General features: G+C 40.6%; 1 protein-coding gene across 5 annotated transcripts in view; it reads left to right on the forward strand.

Annotated features, from left to right (window-relative positions):
• The window catches only part of ripor2 (RHO family interacting cell polarization regulator 2), a 130,948-nt gene that overhangs the window by 107,166 nt on the left and 7,117 nt on the right, over window positions 1-16,665 (forward strand). The window contains exons 6-16 of one of the 5 annotated variants that reach the window (XM_036145227.1): window positions 2,435-2,584; window positions 4,650-4,713; window positions 5,034-5,077; window positions 8,538-8,663; window positions 8,762-8,910; window positions 9,345-9,474; window positions 12,298-13,053; window positions 14,809-14,993; window positions 15,347-15,509; window positions 15,573-15,717; window positions 15,814-15,990. In XM_036145227.1, the coding sequence (XP_036001120.1) occupies window positions 2,435-2,584; window positions 4,650-4,713; window positions 5,034-5,077; window positions 8,538-8,663; window positions 8,762-8,910; window positions 9,345-9,474; window positions 12,298-13,053; window positions 14,809-14,993; window positions 15,347-15,509; window positions 15,573-15,717; window positions 15,814-15,990 (2,089 nt within the window). Of the gene's footprint in view, window positions 1-2,434; window positions 2,585-4,649; window positions 4,714-5,033; window positions 5,078-8,537; window positions 8,664-8,761; window positions 8,911-9,344; window positions 9,475-9,744; window positions 9,889-12,297; window positions 13,054-14,808; window positions 14,994-15,346; window positions 15,510-15,572; window positions 15,718-15,813; window positions 15,991-16,665 lie in introns of all 5 variants that reach the window. The other 4 variants (XM_036145229.1, XM_036145228.1, XM_036145230.1 and 1 more) reach the window with 4 other exon arrangements.

A 16,665-nucleotide genomic window follows, 5' to 3' on the forward strand; every position in this document is an offset into this window, starting at 1 on the left:
CTAGAACCGAGACATGTTAGATTTTTTTTTTTAGCCATCTGTCTGTGTCGAGAGCTCTCTCTCTTTTCTTTGTTTGTATTCTGCCTTTCATGTTTCTTCTTTCTCTGGGGGGCAATGGGCCCAAGGCACAGCAATATGCTGATGGACAGCCTTTGGAGAAAGGCTTGGCTGACCTTCACAAGCAAACGTCCTCGAAGGCAGCAAGCGGTCGCTCTAATTGGGGACGAAAATTAGCTTCATTATCCGACAATGATATGATAATTGCTGTTCATCAGCTCCAGTTGGTTAGGGGGCTCGGTCTTTTCAAACAGCAGCATCATTTTTCTCTAAATCATTAACTCGTTATTGTTACCTCGTGTATGAAGGGTTCCCACAACAGGCTGGAAAAGTTTGATATTTCATTTCAGTATTTCTTGGTGTGGGATTTAAAAAAATTACAAGAGAGGAAAAGAAATATTTGTATGAAAATAATTTCCGTCTGTCCATTTGCCTATCTGTCAGTTGTCTATTTTTCCATCCATCAGTTTATTTGTCTGTCCATCCCATCCATCCATTTCTCCATCCAGCCATCAATCTATTTAGACATCCATCCCTTTGCCCATCTTTTGATTTGATTTTTCACCTGCCCCTCCGTCCCTGCATGCTTCTCCATTTAAGCATGTCCATAATGAGAATTTTATGTCATAAATTTGTAATCAAACTGTATAAATGTAACAGTTTAATGGCCTGAAGAAGGATTAAGCTAATACATGGTCCCTTTGGATCTTAAAACTGTAGCATGAAAAATAGTCATATTCAATAAATTACATTTCAATCCTTTTCATTTCTGAAAAGGATTGTCAGATTAAAAGTACCTGTTGGAAAAAAAATAACCTTTAAGATGGTATTAAACATACTTTTCATTAAGTCCCAATTTATGCATGAAAATGTTTGCTTTTTTTATTGGAAAGATGGAATATTCTTAATCTTAAATGCTGTGTCTTTAATAGCTGGAGGTGGGGATGGAGGGATCATAATTATGTATTAGAAATAAAGGTTTTAAAACATCGTCAGTCTGTGTTAATCAATATAATGTGCTTTCCTTAGAGAATTATATTACTGAAATAAATGAACTTTTCAATAATTTTATTTATTGAATATGACGGTCTGTTGTGTGGTATGTTAAGCACAGACGTTCAAGAGCAATCCCAGTCTCAGCCGGTGGCTCTGACTCTCTTTTATGATAACTGAACTCAGTTTGGTTAGATGCTGAACTGCGGCTGGCTCCATTCAGCTGCTGCGGCGAAGTCACATACACCACATACCACAGACAGACAGACAGACAGGCGGGCTGGGCCCCACTCAGGAGTGGGTCGGTGGGTTGCTGAGGGCTGCTCGGTTTTGAGGTGGAGCTGGTGGGATCCTACTGGGTATAGGATTTAAATCTAATACCATCTGACTTGATGTTCAAACGCCTCAAAGAGAAACTCACGACCATGAACCCAAATTGCAACACCAACTTAAAAATCTCTCCATGTAGTGTTTCGGTTTTGGCAGAAAGAGTCACAAATAAACTGCAGCTATTAGGACAACAGGAGCCAGACTGGCCCGCTTTCTCCTGTGTCTCCCTAATGAGCGCCATAAAGAGCACTCAGCATCAATATTTCAGTGCTGGCACCAGTCAGGATTCTGCATCTGCCTTTGATGAGCTTCACAGGAGGTGTTTAGTTTTGCCTGGCTGTCACTTTGATCATTTGTGACTTTAGGAAGGTCAAAAAACAGAACTCTGGAGTCCAGGTCAATTATGCATTCAGAAATGGGTTACTTGGCACTACTTCAAATACCTTGTTTTTATATTTTTAGCTTGGTTTGACGGAGATAATCGGATAATCTTGCTTCTGTTCTGTACTTAGCTAAATTTTAAAATTTCACCCTTGCATTAAAATACTCTTCGTTTTGTTGTGGATAAATATAATCTTTAGAGTTCCCCACGTGTAGATTCCTGTGAATTTACTGGTAATTTTAGAAAATGTAGATGGAAGAAACTAATTTAAAGACCTTGACAGATAGTGATGTAAAGAAGAAAATTGATGTTTAGATCACTGCTATCAAGTTTAATCTGGATCTGATCTCTTTTTAAATGTTGCTGTTTTACCTCATAGTGAGATAGCCGGATTTAGATGGAGTTGTTCCTTTTTTTTTTTCTGTGGAGGATAAATTCCGGTTACTGCTGCAAAGCCTGCTGTTACACATCTGTTTGCTTCAAGATTCTTCTGGATGGTTTGTCCCAGCACTTATGGGATTTATCTTCATGTATAAATCTATAACTTCCCTCCCTATCTTTTATTTCCCTTTTTGTAATATCAACAGTTTGAAATCAAAAATCTGTTTTCTCCAGTTACATTTCTCCCAGTTTTCCGTTTTCCTTAAACACCGACTTTGTTTATATGTTCAGGTGGATGAGCTGTACGAAGCTTTCTGCATCCAGAGCCGCCTGAGGGACGGCGCCATCAGGATGAAGCAAGCCTTCTCCTCCTCTCCCTCCACCAAAGCCACCAAAGAGAGCATCTCAGAGGTCAACCGCCGGTACAAGGAGTACACTGAGGTACTCTCATTTTATCTGACTCTTACTGTGTTGTTGTTGTTTTTTTTAACATTACAGCCAAAAACCTTAAAGGGTTTTAATGGGTATGGACCAAAGGTTTTGTCACATTTGCCAGAGTTATCTAACGAAAACAACCTGTGGAAGACAAAAAAAGTAAAATAATATAACAGACATTGAAATATCAAATAAAAAAAATTATAATTTCACTGTGATTTTTTTCTTCTTCATTTGTACCTGTTAAATGATATAAATAGTTAATGTCTAAAGGACCAAAATGGTGATCTGATTGCTTTGTTTTGTAGCATAATAAACTGTAAAACTGGGTCTTACAAATATTTAAAGTTAACTTTTTTCCATTTTTGGAAGATTTCAGTTCGTCTGTATCTTGTCTCATCTGCATCATCTGTGCTTGTTGCTGGGCCAAATTTGTATCATGCTTTATTTCATAAAGACATTTTGAAGACCTCAACACCCCTTTGATAACAGACCAACAAAAAGCAGTGCGCAATTTTGAAGTGGAAATATTTTTTTTTTTATGTTTTCAACATTCTTTTCAAATAAAAATCAGAAAACTTATATAGATATAGATATATATATATATAATTTATATATGTTTATTCAGTCAGCCCCCGTTTCTCTGATACCTCTAAATAAAATGTATTACAATTAAATGCTTTCAGAAGAAGTCTACTTAGTAATTACAAATCATTTGTGTGTAATATACTGTAAAGGCATCAGAGGTTTGTTAGAGAAGAAACTGCATTTTGAACCAAGGAACACATTGATCTATTGATTGGACATCTATTAATTATGTACTGCACAAATCTGGCCATTATGGAAGAGGGGCAAGAAGAACACCATTGTTGAAAGAAAGCCAACAATAGACAGACTTGCCATGTGAGGTAAGCCATGTAGGGGAGATGCCAAAATTAGGTAAAAGGACCTCTGGACAGATGTGGCCATGTTACTTTTTGGCCTTCATCTTAAATGCTTTGTGCTGTGTTAAACTAAAACTGAGCATCACCCTGGACAAACCATCCCTGAGACAGAGTAACATCCTGTTTGTGTGTGTGTGTGTGGGGGGGGGGGGGGGGGGGGTTCAGTAGGGACTGGGAAGCTGGTCAGAGTTGAAGGGAAGTTGGATGGAGCTAAATACGTACAGGGAAATGCTCAAAGAAAAGCTGTAAAGGCTGCAACATAGATGAGACTCGGGTGGCGGTTCATCATCCAGCAGGTAAACAACCCCCAAAAGTTCAGTCAGAGCTACAATGGAGAAGTTCAAACTAGATCAAAGCATAGCTATATATTAGGATGACCCAGTCAGACCAAAAGCGAATTGAACACCAGTGCAAGATTCAAAAATGTTTGTTAAAGAGATTCTCTCCATCCAGTTTGAACGAGCTTGAGCTATTTGACAAATAAGATGTTTTTGTTAGCAAAGTGACTTGCCTATGAATGACATGAATCATTCCTGCATAAAAAAGACCCCTAAACTCAATGAACCGCACGATAGGCAAAACATCAATGAACCAAGAACCTGTCTGAGAAACAGTCGCTCCAATTATTCATTCTATCTTTCTTCCATTTCCCCACATGACTGCTGTCTTAATTGTAGGCACGTATTGAACATTATGCTATTATGGTAAATGACAACAACTGGACTCAAAGTAAGTTAAAAAAAAAAACAGTCAAAGTCCAAAGAGAACTTGGAACGACTCTGAATTAACATATAACTGCTTATCGAGACCACTGCAAAAAAGACCGTCTGTCTCCTTTTGTAGCAAAGTGTAAACGATTTAAGGGTAGTTAGACTGTATTAAGGTTTACCTCACACTTGGCAATGTCTACAGCATATTACAGAGACTACTGTTTACTCCAATTTGTAAAAACCTCTGCAGAGAGACCTTTAAATCCCCTAAAACTCACACGTGTCCTTACCCGTCCATAAAGGCTCAGAGGAGCCTTCCTCTGCAGTTTGGTGTTGACTCAGGAGATAACCTGATTACCCCCTTCTTGTGTTCTCTGAGTCCTCTTGTTTGATCATTTTGTCTTTCATTTGATCTAGAACATGAGTGCTTTTGAGAGCGAACTGGAAAATCTGCTTGGGGAGTTTCACATCAAAATGAAAGGTGAGATCACACAAAGGATAAGTTGCTAAAATGGTCATTTTGTTTTATTTATTGCAGTTTTGAATAGAAAAAGCATTGTTTTGCTGTAGAATATTATCTTGAACCATTATATAGATATATATACTCAAAATGTCAATTTAAAAAAAAAAGCTATGTTGGAAACCACTTTTCTGTAACCACAGTAAATATTAAGAATAAACTTTCCGTTTAAAATCACTTGAAATCTACAGTAATTTGTCCTGAATTAAGAGACTTGTAGTTATCTGCAAATCATTTGGGTCACGATCCCATCCCACTTTTTTTTTTTATTCCGTTAATAGGATTGGCAGGTTTCGCTAGGCTCTGTCCTGGAGACCAATACGAGGTAAGAATGTTTTCATCACCTCCACTCTTTATTTTATTTATTTATTCATAAAGAATCACACTTGGCTTCAGATCTGTTGTGGCGTTTTTCCTTGTATTTTATTTATATAGAATAAATTTGATTAAAATCAAAATGTTTAAAAGCCAAACGAGCTTTCTTCTCGTACGAATTCCCTCAACACCGCTGCTGCGTTTAATGGCAGCTAAACCTGGTAACAAACCGGTACCCTACAGAGGGATATAGAAACGTTCAGTAGTAGACCCAGCCTGCTTGTAATTTGTGCCGCTTTGTGACATAAATAGTCATTTAAAAAACATTAAGAATCTGGCAGCATTCAAAGCAAGTTAAGTTTATTTATATAGCACCATTCATACACACAAGGAAATACAAAATGCTTTACAGGATCTAAAGGAAAGACACAAAGCAAAGACAAAAAGCATAAAACACTGCGGAAAAAAAGAGATAGATGTTAAAATACAGATAATAAATAAACAAAAAAATGTTTAGTCCTGATTTAAAGGAACCAACAGTTTCTCCACATCTTAGGTTTTCAGGGGGTTTGCTCTACGGTTGCTGAGCAAAGAAACTAAATACTGGCTCCCTTTGTTTAGTTCTGGTCCTGGGAAGACGGACTAATTGAGCACCAAAAGTTGCAAAAAAGAATGAGAATTTAGTGCGTTTCCATCCTTTAGTTTAGAAGGAATTAACCAGTGGAAAGCGTAATTTTGTCAAAAGTTGAGGTTACCTAGGCTGTAATAAACAGGAAATAGAGGTTGCAAACTAGCTTGGACCACCCATCCAAGATAAGAATACGTATAAGGATATAGAGAGCTAGTTTGCAGCTGGATACACTTACTGAAAAAAAAAAAGTATATCCAGCTCCAGTCGCAGGGCGGCGCCATTTTTCCAGTCGTGGATGGAAGTACACACCAGTCTAACGAAATCGTCGCAAGTCACCCAAAAATGTTTTTTTGTTTTGATATGCCCTGACTTCATGACTTCAATGAAAAATAAGAAAATAAAAATAAGAAAACCGCTCCTGAAATCACCAAAAGTCAGTTCCAACTGGAGGTCGTTCCCAACAGAAAGTTAATAAAGGGATATTAAATCCACTAAACTTCGGTTTAGATTCCTCATCCACCAATGTTATGATTGGCCCTCAGGGGAGGAGATAAATCTTTGGTATTAAACTAGGTTTGCATATCAAATATTGACAGTTTTTTGTCAAGAAAACTGTTTGTCTACCACCATTGCCACTGAGAGGCTACAAGACAGTGCCATTAAAGTCGCTATGTCATCTTCCTTATATGGAGGTGCTTCCTGTTTTAGGCTGTTTTTGTGTCAGGAAAGGGTGTTTTTAAACGTATTTGCTTATATGCTCTGAAAACCAATAAAATGGTTTTATACATTAAATATTTTTAGGTTCTCTATCTCTAAGAGTAACCTCTTTTACTTTATCACCTTTAATCAAGTATTGGCTATAATGTGCGTGGCTTGGTTTAATTCATATTCAGGTTACTACTCTAATAAGTTCATTATTTAAGCATGTATTATTTACTGCTTTTTAAGTGAATCAGAAAATTAAACCTTTACCAGAATGGGTATTAGCAGCTTAACTTTGAGAGTATGTGATATTTATGCCTCACTTCTTTTCTGAGAACGTTGGATAAAACGCAAGCACAAAATAAAATCACCACCTTCTTGCTTTGTCTGTGAGTCGCACATCTCTCCACGTTACACATGCAGTTAGAAACCGATAGTCTCAGTTGTGAATTTGTTAAAAAAAAATGCCAGCTTGCTGTAAGATGGGGATAAAAGGGCAAAATCCCTCTTAACCTAAGCGAAGGGCGTGGAAACTCTTAAAAAGGGTCGTTCAAAATGTTGACCTTTTTAAATGTGATGGAGTGCAGCAATTTACTTTTGAAACAAAACACAGACAATCCTTGATCAATATTTATTTACATATAAATGTGTTTCGAGAATACGTTTGAACACATAATTTGCTTCCCCAACTGCTGTTGCTTTAATAAAAAGTGCCACTGTGAAGAACACGGATGTGTCGCAAGATGAGCAGTTCCTTAAATGGATGATCTAAATTTAAATCAAAGTAATCGCTAAAAAAATCCCAGGCTTAAGAAAAGAGAACAGCAAAACAAAAGCAATAAAAAAAGCCAGAATCAATTTTAACAAAAGGTACAACAATGAGAAAGAAAAAGTATGATTGACACTGCATGAAATGTATGCTTAAAAATAAAATATACTGAAGATTAGAGGAAACTGCAAGGCACTGAGGCCTTTCTAAGTTTGTGTTATATCCACACCCTTTGTACAGTGAAAAAAATGACAAAATGCAACTTCAAATTTACTGTTCAAACAGCTTTTAGGTGCCAAAAAACATGGCAGGTTTTACAAGTAATTCTATAATTTCACAATGATCCCCAAGTCATAAATATGGACTGAATAAATGTTTATTCACTCATCCTAAATTAAAGCGGATGAATAATGCAGCACGATAGGTCACAGGGTGGTACCCTGTGACCTATCGTGCTGCATCCTGTCATATAGTGAGGGAATCTTCACAGGATGTATTTTTGACACTTAAGAAGTTTGCTATCATGGTTGTTTTCATTATCTGTCTAATTTCAGTTAGATTTCAACTAATTACATCATTCTTATTCTGCATGCTAACCAGCATTGTTCAGGATGTGTTAATAGCTATCAAAAGGTTTTGTATAATTTAGTGAAATGAAAAACATTAGATGGTGTAAAAATTAAGTCACTGCTGACTTACTCATAACACATATGTCCAGTGAAGTGACACCAATAAAGCATAATAGCCGCACAAAAAAGCTCCAGGGGTTTATAGCACCTTTGGTCCCGCCTCCTTTTGGTTTAATTCAAAAAGGGGCGGGGCTTATTCTGACATGAGGGAAGGGATGTTACTCAAATCTACATCTGCAAGGGTTAAACTTGTCTTCTTTAAGCCCTTACAGTTAATTTATTGCACATGTTCTTGTAGCCAAAGGTAAGCTATATTTGTGTTTGTCGTGAAACCTATAAAAGTAAAAAAAAAATTACAATAGAACAGCTCCGATAGCTATATCCCAGTTTTCTGCTGTTTGGGGAGAGTGGGGACTTTTCCTGAGAATAGGGAAGTCAAAAGGTGTTCTTTAAATCCTTACGCTTCATTATAGCTGCAAGAGAGATGTCAGATGATGAAGATGAAACATTTAGCATCTACAATGGTAGATTTTACCCTGAGAAGCTGATGAAGGACAAATGTTTTATTAAAAGGAATGAATATTCTGGTCGAGCTTGTATTCAAGTAATCAGAACAAACCGTTCTGTCTGGTTCTCTGTTTTTTTTTCATTCCTTTTTGTGCTTTAACTTTTTTCATTGAAGTAAAAAAAAACAATTAAAGTTTAGTTTTTTTCCTGTTCTTTTCCTTGCCTCCACAAGATTTTCATGCGGTACGGTCGGCAGCGCTGGAAGCTGAAGGGTAGAATCGAAGTGAACTCGAGGCAAAGCTGGGACGGAGACGAGATGGTCTTCATGCCCCTCATCTCCGATCTCATCAACATCAAGGTACTGCAGACAAAACCTGGTTTTTAAAACGCAGAGCAGCTGCTGTAGACTCTCGCTCCCTGCGGCTGAGGATTAAAACATGTGTTTGCCACCATCAGGTGACCGAGCTTAAGGGTCTGGCCACCCACATGCTTGTGGGCAGCGTCATCTGTGAGACCAAGGAGCTGTTCACAGCCATGCCCCAGGTGGTGGCTGTGGACGTCAATGACCTGGGAACAATCAAACTCAACCTGGAGGTGACGTGGTAGTAAGTAGACATCTGCAAGGACTATCAATGGTAGTCCTGTGTTCATTATCATAATAATTGAGTATTTTATAGTAAAATACATGGAGTGCTTCCAGGGTCGTTTTATCAAATTGTTTTAAATTTGACATGAATCTTAGTGAGGTAAGTTGTTTATCCCCAGCATATGGAACAAATTGCTGCTTAGCAGAGTTGTGGGAGGCAGCCAATGACTATTTTGATCCTTTTGGAGTCTATTACTGGACCTGCCATATGTTCACTTCATGTTCAGTACGCCCACAACTGTTAGAAGCCGCAAACAGTGCTTGTGTAGTTTATGGTGCCCTGCCACCTTGTGGAGAAACCTTGCCATTGCAGAAAGGTAGTAGTTCAGGGATTTTCTTTCTCAGGTTTTGCTCAGATAAATCACAGTTACGTTTTCTTTCGCCCCCACACAGCCCCTTCGACGTCGAAGATCTGACTCTGTCATCCGGCAACTTGAGCAAGGCTGCAGCTCTCCAGAGACGGGTGTCGGTCTACAGCCAGGGTACTCCAGAGACCCCCACCTTCCAGGACAGCTCTTTCTTTGTAAGTCCAAACACACCACTGTCGCTCTTTGGGTGCCGATTAAATGATGTGATCCTCCGACAAATAACCTGACTGCCTGTGTTGCATGGTAAAAAATATATATATTTTTTTATACTTCACATTTATTTGAGGAACCCTATCATCATCATTACACTAACCCTCGTCCAGCCATATCTACATTATAACGCCCTTCTGTCTCTCATAATCCTGCTCTTGCTCATACCCCAAACACCCCCCTACCCACACCCCCGTGTGCTCTGTGTAAAGAAGTGGCCGCCATATCCCGTCGAGCGCCAGCGCCTCTCCTTCCTCCACATGCTGCGAGAAACGCTGCTGGAGAAGCTAAGGCGCAGCCGCTCTTTTGGTGACCTGGCCTTGCTGCGGCCAAGGCCCAGATCCAGTCTGGAGGTCTATGTGAGTGTGTTGTGTGCCCCTGATTCACCCACCCCCACCCCCATCTGAAGCCCTGACTGTGTCTCCCCCCTACCTCACTGAGATGGTTGATCTTGGTTTGTCCAGCTCCACTCTGAGGGCTGCAGAATTGCATGTGTGGCAGTTTTCTTCCCGCCTTGCTATACAGTGCTGGTGACAAATGTACATACATTTGGTAAGGGCATAAATCTTATATTTAATCAGGGAAGTTTCAATCCGGGATCATTTCCCAACTGTGTCAAAGTTCCAACCATCTGAACTAGGCCTGGGCATTAAGAACCTCACAATTCGATTGGATTTCAGTTCTTTGGGTCACGATTCGACACAATTTTGTTTTTGTTTTTTGTAATAAGTACACATTTTTTTAGTAGTACCTGTCATTACATTTTATTTACTCATTTATATTTTGTCCAAATGAACAGCTGTAGTATACCAGTACAGGTATTTATATTTTTGAGCAATTAAATATCAATGCGGAGTGCAAAAGTGAAAACATAACAATACTGTATTAACATTGAAGTAGAGTGCATGTAAAATTAAATTATTGTCCTTTCCTCTGAGAAACTGGGATAATTCTCCTAAACTTTGAACAACAAAAGATCTGAAAATGAATCATTAGCGCAGGAATACTTGTATACCAGTAATACGTGATGAATGTAGAGAGTAAAAGTTTTAAAGAAGTATTTTAGTGCTCAGTGGTGGACCGGGGAGGAAAAGTGGCCTGGGAGCTACAGGCTGGGCCGCTTTCACCTGCTGGATTTATTCAGAGGATTTTCTGAATCAATATTGAATTGGGGGAAAGAAATTAATTGCAATGCATTGATGAATCAATATTTTTACCCACTCCTAATCTGAACCCAAAAGATCGGCTTCAGATTAAATAACATTGATTAAAGTTAACAAATTCAGAAACAACCAAGACTCAAACCTACAACCTGGAAGATGCTGTTACACCGGCGCCTCTGTCCACAGTGAAATGAGTTTTACATCAACACGGAGCAGGCGCTAATCAAGGAACCGCTCTTATTTTTTTTTTACCACCCAAGACTGGCACCATGGAGCACAACTGAGATTCACCCCTGCCCATATAGACGAGCCAAATCTCTGCTAAAAAAGTTTTGAAGTCAGATGAAATGAAGATTAACAAGTTTGGTTACACTAACTATGTTTACCGGCACAAAATTACACGATCGGAGTGAAATATATTTAGAATAAAAACAAAAAATAATCATATTGCACCATTTATATGGGCACATAATCAATTAATCTGAGTGTGACGTATTTCCGCCACTCAACAGTGTGCAAAAATGTCACGTTTACGTCAGGCGCACATGCGCACGCGGGTCAGTGTGCCACATTCGAAATAACTTGAGCCTGACAAGCGTTTATGTGCAGGCTGATCGGTTTATCAATCGGCATAAACCACCCCTCTCTTTTGGATTACTTCATTCCGATTGAGCTCGGTCCGATCACAATATTCTGATTGGCTTATTTACATGACGCATTTTTATTCCGATCGGCCCTTTATTCCGATTACTTTTGTCCATGTAAACGTAGCTACTGACTGGACAAATGTTTGGAGCAATTGCGCTGAACTTTTTAGACCTGTTTAAACCTGTCAGTGCACAAAGAGGAGGGAATCAATTAGGAGATGTTCTACCTTCATATTTTAAAGTTTTACTTCAGATCAACATTTAAATGGATTTTAACCCGACTGGATAATCACTCCAAACGCACATCAAAACTTGTTCTGGATGGGATAATTTCCTTGTAGGATTAATAAATTATTTTAAATCGGGTTGAACTGGACAAATGTACTAGTAGAAGGTTCTGGAATGGCATTATTCAAATCTAAATGAGTCCTGTCACAAAAAAAGAGATTAAAAATCCAGGCAGTATTTAGCCAGGAGGTTCTCGGTGGCTAGAAAACTCGTGATTCCTCTGCATTTATTCAACGGACATTTGTCCAAATATTAACGTGGGTCTATGTTTATACTTAGGCCCCAATGTATATTCATGGTCTTGTTTAGATTAGAGAAAATCCCCAACGTCAAATTGGTGCATCCTGTTCTTGATATTAAGTCATACAGCTTGTTTGTTGTCCTGGAAGAGCAACATTTAAATGCATCGTTGAATGCTCAAAATCAGGAGAATATATCTGCCCATGACGATGTATGTAAATGACTCACCAACACTATGCTGTGATACCATTTACTTCACTTTGTTACCCAGTCTTGACTAAAAATAATTTTAGTCATTAAGTTTTTAAAGAGAAGAGTGAAAGTTATCGTTTCTGATCATTTCTGACCCAGATTTCCAGCCATCTTGCTGCCTTCAGTTTTTTTTTTTTTTTCCTGCTTTAAACACAGATTCTTTGCTTTACCTTTTCAGTCCACTTTACCGGACGATGTCTTTGAGAACGGCGGCTGCGGCGTGGCCGAGTGCAAACGTCTGTCCTTCACCTTCTCTGACACCTCGGGCTCGTCCCCCAGCCCCGCCCAGAGCTCCTTCTCCCAAAGCCAGTCCAACCCCGAGATCACCGTCACTCCTCCAGACACCGATTCGTTGCCCACCCCCATCCTCCACACCAGGGAAGACTCCATTGCAGAGGAGCATTTAGTGGAGGAGGAGGAGGAGGAGGAGGAGGAAGAGGACGTGTATGAGGAGGACGGGGAGACGGACAGCAGAGGGAGCAGGAACAGTGCCAGCCTCGCCAGTGACGACGCGGACGTTGCCGACTCGGAGTGGGAGCGCACGGAGTCCCAGCGCAATTCCATGTCCAACTGCGGCTCGGCTGCGGCGTCGCTGTGTTCTGACGGACGCCTGTCCACGGTGGCTCCGGAGGACGTCTTCCTGGATCACGCTGACGAGCTGAAGCCGGTGGAGCTGGACACAGAGGAGCCGGGCAACCTGACCAGACAGCTGGTGAAGAGGCTGACGTCTTCGGAGATCGTCTCGCCGGCCGGAGGCTCGGCGGAGGGCGGAGGGAGCCTGGGCTGGGCGGGAGAGGGGAGCAGGGCTTTCCTGGAGAGCAGCCTGGAGGAGGCCATCCACAGCCTGCTGACAAAGCTGGAGTCGCTGACGCACCGCTGCAGGGAGCTTCAAGACCTGGAGCAGGAAGTGATGCGCCTGGAGGACCTCCTCAAGGTGATAATCATGCCGAGCTTATTGAAGTACTGTTGTCCATTATGTGGAGTGTCCAGTAAAAGCGGTGCTGCTAATCCGGTGAATGCTGCTGGGTGAAGAGGAGGCAAGCGCTCGCACTGAATGTTGGCTAAAAATTATTCATACCCCCTGGAGCTTTAACACATTTTGGGGATTTTATGTGACGGAACTATAAAAAAAAAAATGGCACACGACTCTGAAGTGGCAGGCAAATGATACATGGGTTCAAATCTGTTTTAAAAATAACAATTTCTAAAAATGAACATGTTTTTTAAAATAACATTCAGAAAAAGGTTTTAGTACCCCCGCCCCCGTACTACAGGAACATCATTAAACAACATCCTAGGGTTCGTACATCCCACAGAGCGCTCTTCAGTCCATCATCTGAGAACGGCAGCTGCACACCTGCAGAGACATGGCCGTCCACCTGGAATTAGAAAAGAAAGTTTTAACCTGTCGAATTTGACCCTCTCTGCAAAAATAGTGGACACCACTGTTTATAAATCAAAGCTTGTTCATGTGTTAATATGGCCTAGTCAAAGTCCATACCTAAATATAATGACATTTTATTCAGTCATCTCAAGGCACTTTACAAAGTCAATTCAATCAAATCTTCCAGACATATTGGTCAAAAACCTAAGGAAACCCAGTAGATTGCATCAAGTCTTAACAAGCAGCATTCACTCCTCCTGAAGAAGCGTAGAGCCACAGTGGACAGTCGTCTGCATTGTCCATGGCTTTGCAGCAATCCCTCATACTGAGCAAGCATGAAGCGACAGTGGAAAGGAAAACTCCCCTTTAACAGGGAGGAAAACCTCCAGCAGAACCAGAACCAGGATCAGTGTGATCGATCATCTGCCTCGACTGACTGGGGTTTTGAGAAGACAGAGCAGAGACACAAAAAGCACATAAGCACACATTGACCCAGGATTACGTATCACCTAAGAAATCCACATTAGTATCTGGGACAAAACTTGAAAATTAAAGTTCAGAGACACTTTCCACCCAATTCAGAAGAACGGCTAAACTTTCAGTCTATATGTGTTAAGCAGGTAGATACGTAACCCTCATTTTTTAAAGGGTCTATACACTTGAATTATTTTTTGTCTGGTTAAGAAACGCTTTTTACTCAATGTATTATGAGTTAAAAGACGTATTTTGATAACAATCGACTAATTGATTGCGCAATCAAGTGAGTCCAGGCTTTCTTTTTAGGAATAAGCAGCTAACTGGGGCGGCCCAGGACGACTTTCTCTGCCAATGGCACAAAAGATCTGCAGAGTCGTTAATAAGCAGCGACTGCAGCGAGTTTAGTCTCATTTATGTTGACTGGGAGGAGAGAGCAGGAGGGTTTCTCGTTAGGAAAAAACTGCTTGGGGCAGAGCTTACAGTTCAAACTAAAATGTTCTCCTCACTTCATGGTTTGAATGTGTGCAGGATCAGGGAGGGTTCCTTTTAATTGCAGCTGAAGGAGCCTCTGCAAAGTGTTCCCCACACTTTTTAGATATTTGATTTAAACAAAAAAAAAAATGAAAACCTTCTCTGCTTTCATCTTTCATTTTCTAATTAATTATGGACAACTTTGTTTCGGTTCACATAAAAGCCCAATAAGATACGATGAGGGTTTGTGGGTGTAACCTGTCAAATTGTAAAAGAAAAAAAAGTTTATCCTGTTTACTCATTTTTGTTTAGTTTTTAATGTCTTTTTTTTCTACGTGTGCTGTTGTTTCTCCACAGTGTCGTCTGCCGGGACACAGAAGTCGGTCGTCCAGCCTCAGCCTGACGGTGGAAAGCGCCCTGGAGAGTTTCGACTTCCTCAACACGTCTGACTTCGATGACGACGACACTGGAGACGACAACACTGGCATCAGCAGCCCCCCACAGAAGTCTCCCCCCTTGGATACAGAGGCAGAAAGGATTGAGTGAGTTCTTAGTTGAAGGAACTGGTACATTTCAATTCCTCTAATCTTCTTTCACTTATTATAGATAAGAATATGTCACATAATTACGGATGATATAGATTTGAAATAAAGATTTTCTTTGCCCAGATTTAAAAAAAAAAAAAACTGCGAAATACTCCTTTACCATGCAGTTTAATCAGATGCCGACATCACGAGTGTTTTTAGTTATGAACTTGTGAAACGTACAGACAATTAAACGCCATTAATCGTCAGTGTTTTCTACTCAGAAAGCCATATCAACAGAAAACCTGAGAATACTATGACATTTTAAAAATGCTGCCACCCTGTGGTGACTGTTGGTATGTGCTGATCAGGAACCAACACCCAGAGGCCAGGGGACACCTGAGTGAAGCCCTGACCGAGGACACCGGCGTTGGGAACAGCGTAGCAGGGAGTCCGATGCCGCTCACCACTGGAAACGAAAACCTGGACGTGGCCATCGTCATCCACCTTCAGTACTGCATTCACCTCATCCAGGTAGACTTCGTCGTCGGCCTTCTCCTATCAGAGACTGGAGTGTGACTTATTTATTGACTCCAGACCTCCCTGCAGACGTTGACCAGCAGCGTGGGCGTCTGGCGGCGCCGCGGTGTTCTCCTCAAGCTGTCCAGACAGACGCAGCTGCTGGAGGAGCTCGCAGAGATCAGCGGGGACAGGCTGGGAGCCGTCACCTCCGCCGCTGATGGTACAAGCGCACAAATTAACACCCAGAGGGGTATTTATTTATTTATTTATTTATGTAGGTATCTGTTCTTATGTTCTGCGATGTTTCTCCTCCCAGTCCTCCCGAGCCTGGCGGAGCGCCCCCAGCTGATGACTCTGTGGTCAGAGTGCAGCGGCTCTGCGGGGCTTTTCCACACCACGCTGGACCGAGTCTTCAGACACATGAACCAGCGCTACGCGGCGGTGCTGCAGAAGACACACCCCCATGGCGCCGACACAGGTTGGCACGTGGCTTGTAAGCCAGCTACAGCTTTTTTGTTTTCGTTCCCGAGGTAGAACCCGTTTCACTGCCTGATCCGGATGTAGATGGGTTGCAAATAAAAATTAAAAATGTAGTACAGAGCCTTTAGCAGTTAGCTGTATAAATGCAGGACTGTTTGTCAAATAATTCAGCAAACTAGTGTAAAAATGCTTGTTCTTATTTACTTTCATTTAATCAGTGGCTTTAACTGAGTACCATTTTTTTTTTCTGATATTTTATTCATTTTGTCTGATTTCCTTACATGTGATTTAAAGGAACATTAAGCAAAATTTCAATATTTTAGATAGAAAGAACTAAAAAATAATGACGTGAAGAACTAAAGGTGATATTTCAGATGGACTATGCTATGATGTCACACCACAGCTCTCTGCCTTGTTCTCCAGTCTCCTGTTTAGGAGGGAAAGGAGGAGCTGGGTCTTGTTTTGGCGTACAGACGGCGCTCAATCACCACCTAGTGGTGAAATGTCGCTTATTGCTCCTTTAAGATCATGAGAATGACTGGCATCAGTACACATTGTTTCAGTCTATTTATAGAATGTTTATGCTTTGTTTTTAAAAAGAAAGGACATTAGATTCAAATCAATAGATTTTTCTTTGTAAAAGCCTTTTAGAATGTAGAAATATGAGAGCAGAATTTGAAATAACAAA

This window comes from Fundulus heteroclitus, chromosome 13 (assembly GCF_011125445.2).
Source record: "Fundulus heteroclitus isolate FHET01 chromosome 13, MU-UCD_Fhet_4.1, whole genome shotgun sequence".
Taxonomy (NCBI): Eukaryota; Metazoa; Chordata; class Actinopteri; order Cyprinodontiformes; family Fundulidae; genus Fundulus; species Fundulus heteroclitus.